Below are 6929 nucleotides of genomic sequence, written 5' to 3'. Positions count from 1 at the left end.
GACTTTGTGTTAGTTGGTCCTTTTTCTTTGTTTTATTTTTTTTTGTTGTTGTTTGTTTGCTGTGTTGAATGTTATTTTGGATGTTATGTTTTTTTTAATGCATTGGCATGTTGCTTTGTTTTTATTTTTATTATTTTTTTTTTCTCTTTTCTTTTATATTTTGTGAATTCCTTGCCACCCTTTTTGATGAATCAAAAGGGGGAGAACAACTATTGATTAATTTTTGGCATCACCTCAAATTTTTTTCGGTATCTAATCCTTTTATCATAAGTAAAAATTGAGGGGGAGTTTACAAATTCATGCAAGGTAAAATTAAAAGGTAAATTTTTTTTTCTTGCACACATTAAGGGGGAGCTAATCCAACTTACTTTGCTTAAATTTTTTCTTTCCCTTTCAAAATAATCAAATATTTGATATCATCAAAAAGGGGGAGATTGTTAACTCAAACTTTTCGATCTCCTTGTTTTGATGATTAGCAAATATTTGATTATTATTTGTTACTAATGATTTATTGATTTTGTAGCAAATTTAAAAGAGAAAATAAATATTTTGGTATTTTTACCAAACTTTTAAAAGCAACACTAAATGGACTCAACAAGCATATCAAGAGCAAAAGATTCATCAAGGGATCAACAACTCAAGACCCTATTCAAAAGAGGTCTTCAAAATCCCAAAGTCAAAACGTCAACCCGAAAGTCAAAGTCAAAGTCAAAGTCAAGGTCAACTCTCGGGAAAAATTAACTTGGGATCAAAAACATGCAAATCAAGCTAGGAGGCTCATCTACATCAAGACTACTCAAAATTAAATGGTATAAATCTACTTTAGTCTTGTTAAAGTGATTTGCATAGCACACTAAGTTTTTATAAATTTGAATTTTGGCCCATTCACTAACTTGTGCAACAAGTTTTCTCACACGATAGTTCAAAAATTTTTTTGATTGGATTTATAAATTACATTTTGTTTAACTAAGAGAACAAAGTTGGAATTTCTGAAATCGGATAATCGAGTAAGAAGTTATGCGCGTTTAAGTCCCGAAAAATGGCACTTTTGCCACTGGTCAGCCATCCGGAATTCCGGTTGGCAACCGGAATTGGCAACCGGAATTCCGGTTGTAATCAATCCGGAATTCCGGTTCCCATCCGGACTTCCGGTTCATGGCTGACCTCACCTCGGGAAACGTGCTAACGGCTATAAACGGCTAGTTTTTTATCAAACACTATATAAACTCGATTTTTCTTTCAAAAAAATAAGTTGGTTGAGCATTTATTACATATATCTAACCTATCTAAGTGAGATTAAGGAGCTTCTAAGTTTGAAATCCAAACCAACACTTTTCACACACTTTGAGCCAAAATTTGATTTTATTCATCTTAAGTGTGCTTGCTTTTTACTCTAGGTTTCCATTGTATCATCATATTTCTAGAGTGATTTTAGCTTGTATATCAAACACATTTCCATATTGTGATTGAGGTGAGGTTGGCACCGGTTTTGTAAACAACCCGGTAATAGTGAGATTGGCACTTTAACAATCCGAGAAAGAGGTTAATAGTCCTCGGGGGTGCGAAACTATTGTAAGAGGTTTGGAAATACCTTGGTGAAAATTTCCCGGTTGTAAGGGTTAGTCAAGCCCGTTAACTTGGCTCGATATTGGAACTCAAAGCTAGGTCCATAGCTTTGAAGACCAAGGACGTAGGTGGCATAGTTCTACCGAACCTTGTAAAAATCGAGAGTTTGCATTTTCTAATCCTTAAACTCTTTACTTTACAAGTTTAATTATTTGTCTTAATATATTGCTTGCCATACTACTTGCTTTTACTTGATTAATTGACTAATTGCATAATTTTGTGTTAAAAGTTTTAATTTTCCGAAATTAGTTTAAATTTCCAATTCACCCCCCTCTTGGAAACATATCTTGGGCTAACAGTTTTATTCCCCAAATATTGGATTGGTTTCAGCTATTGAAGCATGGAAAGAAGTTCAAACTTTCTAGAAATTAAATCCCATAATTTTTACCCTAGTTCCAAGTTTTAATAGAACTCTAGTATGAAACTAAGCTAAGGGGGTTTTGTGTTGTTGATCATTTATGTTTATACAATTCTACATTAGTTTTTATTTATACCCTTTACTTATTTATGTCTAAAACACTTAAAGAATGCTTTTTTCCTGTCATTTGTTTTATATACCAAAGTGTTTTATTATTTTTTTACCAAAATATGTTATCTTTTGATATAAAATAAAACAAAAGAAATCTGCTTCTTCTCGGAGTTTTTCACTACTCTGCATTCTAAGCTCTTGAATATTCCATTACTTGATATCTGCATAACAATAATAATGGTTATGATTTTTGTTTAAATAGCATGAAAATCTTGGGTTGTCATGCTCTGCTAGCACTTGGGCAAGACAACAAAATTGGAGGGATCTATTTTACGGCAAGTTGGCAAAAACTGAACATGTAATGACCCTTCAGTTTTTTTTTAATCATTTAGTTAATTATAATGATATTAATGGTAATAATTAATTTCTGTCCCTTTCATATGCAGATGTGTGTCCTGGTCATATGCAAAACTAAAACTCCCCACTGGTTCATGTGTGACATAGACATGTTGGCGAGTAAGGCATTCATTTGGGACAGCCTGAAAACACCACGCGGGAAGGATGTGAAAGATTTCCGTGTACGAGCTGCTTCTGAAATGGTACTTACTTTCGATTGTTTCATTTCACATTCTAGGTTCCAAGTTTTTTTTTTGATGAAAACTAGAATCCAAGTTGAATAACGAAATTATTAAGTAATTTAAAGATCTTCATCTCTTATACCTTGCAGTTAAGAACACTTGATGATCTTCTCCAAGTGGATATGGCTCTGGAATTAGGAGAGAAATTTAACTTTGCATCACTTCCCCTAGATTACGCAAGACGAGTGCCGCAGCAAGATAATGGGGTAGATTGTGGAGTATATGTAATGAAATTCATGGAACATTTCTTCAATAGAGGCAATGTTGCTGAAATTGATGTTGAGGTATTTTTTCAAGTACAAGTGATTGAAATTAGACTTAAATTGAAAATTTCATATAGTGGATGAGCAATAATTAACTAATATTTGTTTTGTCTTCCAACTTTCAGCATGTAACCAGTCAAGACAGGTTTAATATCATGATGAATCTAATTCAGCATCCAAAAAATGAGTGTAAGGCTACTGTTTTGGCAGATGTTGCTGAGATGTATTCAGTTAACAATGTCTTAGATGTTCCCCCATCTACTCCTGTACATAGTTACATACTGACAAGGAATTGGTTATCAAGTCTCCTGAGAAATCCCCTGTTGATCCAAGGTTTAAAAGTAAGAAGTCGCGAGCGAAAAACATGGTGCCTTCGTCGTCAACTAAGTCCAGGAAGAGAATGTCCAGCGGCAGTAATCTGACTATGAGAGACTTGGTCGGAGACAATGAGTAGCATTCGAGTACTTTTTAATTGGAAGAATACTTGGTTATTTTGTCTGTAGATGTTTATTATGGAACTATTTGCATTAGATGTTTATGCCTTGATATGCCTTTTAGAATATGCATTGTTAAGCAATTTTATAATTTGTATATGTAATTACCTTGTGGGTCTTGTATATGCAAGACATTAACCAAATGTAACCAAATATTGTGTTACAATATTTGATATGCATGTTTAGTTATGATCTTAGATATTATCTTTATGAGTTAGAAATAATTTTTCTTATTGAAATAAATTTTTATTGTGTGATTCTTACCTCAACTTAAGATGTTTATTATGGAACTATTTGCATTAGATGTTTATGCCTTGATATGCCTTTTAGAATATGCATTGTTAAGCAATTATATAATTTGTATATGTAACTACCTTGTGGGTCTTGTATATGCAAGACTTTAACCAATTGTAACCAAATATTGTGTTACAATATATGATATGCATGTTTAGTTATGATCTTAGATATTATCTGTATAAGTTAGAAATAATTTTTCTTATTTAAATAAATATTTAGGGTTTAGTTCTTACCTCAACTTAAGATTTTTTACACAATACAACTTGCTATTTTGCAACTATACAAAAATTGTTTGCTTGTAATAATTTAATTTTATTCACATTTTCAAAAACTATATTATAAATATGCATAGTAAAAAAATTTATATTAATTAAAAAGAAAAAGTTTAACTCATTGTCCTTTCAACTCTTCATGATAAATATTACTAAAAAAGATAAAATAAACTTTTACAAGAAAACTAAAACCAACTTTGTTTAATATTTTGAAATGACAGCCATTAAGAAAAAAAGGCAACTAGATATAAAGAAATCACAACTAAATAACTATCAAATTTAAGTTATTTTTTTCTTCCCCTTCGAACATACTTCATCAAGTCGCATCTCCAAACGCTTTGTGTATTGGCTCACAGCTTCACGTTTGAGGGTGATAAACTTAAAATCCAGTGCAGCAAGTTCCATGTCCCAAGCCTTCTCTTTTAGCAACCATTCTTCATTAATTTTGCAACATTTGGCTTCGGTATCCATAGATCTTCTTTCCAGCTCAATGATTTTTTTCCTCAAAGTATCCATCTCTTCTTTAACTTCTCGGAGCTCACTTGATTTTCTCAACAGTTCTAAATCATTGTCAAAATACTTAACCTCAAGACCATTGAGATACTTTAGGGCATCTTCAGGAAGTCGGGAATGAACTTTGGGTGTATATACCTCTCTAAGAATAATATCATCAATACTATTATTTTGTTTAAGCATGGGATTGAAAGTATCATTAGAGGATGAAGCTTCACTCACCATTTTTTTTTTTTTGTGTGTGTTGAAGGAGTTCTATTCAAGTTAGTGGATGAAGAAAAATGTGGCTTTCTTAAAGTAAAACACACCTATTTATATTAATCTCTTTCAAACTTTTTTACCATTAGATAAGACTATTATACATTAGTCATTGTCTTGGTATCAAAACCCAAAGTAAAGCAATTAACTCTTACATGCACGTCACTTTGCTTTTGTTGTGTTTAAAGTAAAACAAAATGATATATAGTACATAAAGTTGTAGGTTATATTTGCTAAAATTAGGATATAGTACCATTGTTAAGACTACACACTAATTATTGTGTTGCTCAATGATAAACTTAACCAGGGTACACCAAATAGTAATAACTCATAGGCCCCCTAGCTCATAACTCATATATTATATCAGATAAAGTTATAGTTTATTTCAGTTTTTTTTTAAGTAATATTATATCAGATAATGTAATATTTGCTAAGATATAGACTATATTTTTCTAATAATATCTATATTACTTATTCATAATATATATTCACTCACTAACGTGAGTATATTAATTATGTATAAAAAGTATGTGATGCATGACCCAATGTTTACTATGCATGACAAATTTTTAGTTTATTTTTTATCTATATTTTAATGTCATTCAAAGGCTATTCAATTCTTGCATGCATCACTTTGTTCTTATTGTGTTTAAAGTAAAGCAAAAAATTATATAGTACATAAAGTTGAAGGTTATATTAGCTAAAATGAGAATATATAGTACTATTGATAAGACCACACACTAGTGATCCATTAGGTGAAACATACTAAACTAATATAATAATAATTATAATAAATATAATAATAATAAGGATAATAATAATAATAATTTATGACATTTTTTTTTTGTAACCAACAACATAACACATTAATATTATAATAAGAATCCATGATATTAATTATACATTACAACATATTAACTCAAACTACTGATTACATAAGTTTAATAAGAAAAACACTCATATCATGGATTAGTTATACATTTTCAATACAACAATAATTTTATTAGTTCAACACAAACTAGGAATAACACAAATTTCTTAAATAACTTGATCTCTTTACTTTGGTCATCAATTTTTCTTTCCAACCTCTGCAATACTACATTAGCTCCAACCAGAACATCTGGATCCACCCACTCGAAAAAATGACATACCTTACAAGAATCTCGATCCTAAAATAAAAAATTTAGAAAAACAAAAACATGATGATAACCCATAGCTTAAAGTTGTCAAGAAAATTTATTTTATATATATTTTCTTTAAAAAAAATAAGTGTAAGGAAAACTTACATAGTTTCCACACCCCCAAAATCTTCTACCAGGGTTCTCTTCACTCCTTGAAGTTCGGCACACCGAATCTGTGCCACAATGGCACTTTGGACGAGTATTGATAGAAGTCACAAGAGAGGAAGACATAGTTAACTTAAAGAGTTTTTATATGCAAGTGCAATATAATAGTAAGTGGTATTCTAAGCATTCTCTATTTAGGGGTATTTATATAAGACATATCACTATACCAAATGTGTTTTAAAAATATATTATTATATAAGTGTCCTTTTGACATTATGTGATATATTATTTTATACAGCTAACTAGATGCTTTTTGATTTTTTTTATTATTATTTGTAAGGTTTTTTTCAAAGGCAAATAAATATTAAGAAATAGTTGTTAATGTATATTAAAATAGATGACAACTCAAAATACATTAGACATAGAAATACGAAAATAATACATTCAAAACATGAATATGGTAGTAACTACTTAAATCAAACATTGTTCACACTACATAATTCAACATCACTAACACCTCATCATAGTAAATTAGAGTTGACTAGGGACCTGCTGTTTTTTCAGATCCACTGTCACCACCAATCATCATTTCAAGGTTTCTTTTGTATTGAGTACATGCTTCGTGCTTCATATGTGCCAAGGCCCTTTTTAGTCTATCAACGTCATTCGCATCCCTAGAAGATATTTGTCGACGGATTTTTAAATCATGCTGTAGATCTGAGATTTTTGTTTTGTAATAAGAAACTTGTGATACCAAAAGCTTTTTCTGTTCATCGGCTAGCAATATTTTTTAATCGTCATCCCATAGCCTCT

General features: G+C 30.7%; 1 protein-coding gene across 1 annotated transcript; it reads left to right on the top strand.

Moving 5' to 3' along the window:
• Nucleotides 1-2358: 2358 nt before the first annotated feature.
• LOC115720095 (uncharacterized) lies at nt 2359-3542 on the top strand. The gene is made up of 5 exons (XM_061118210.1): nt 2359-2430; nt 2542-2694; nt 2823-3017; nt 3122-3262; nt 3528-3542. Exons 1-5 carry the CDS (start codon nt 2359-2361, stop codon nt 3540-3542), a joined length of 576 nt encoding a protein of 191 aa, XP_060974193.1.
• Nucleotides 3543-6929: the final 3387 nt, after the last annotated feature.

Source organism: Cannabis sativa, chromosome 6 (assembly GCF_029168945.1).
Source record: "Cannabis sativa cultivar Pink pepper isolate KNU-18-1 chromosome 6, ASM2916894v1, whole genome shotgun sequence".
Taxonomy (NCBI): Eukaryota; Viridiplantae; Streptophyta; class Magnoliopsida; order Rosales; family Cannabaceae; genus Cannabis; species Cannabis sativa.
The sequence above is the reverse complement of the archived record's forward strand: the minus strand, read 5'-3'. Positions and strand labels throughout refer to the sequence as shown.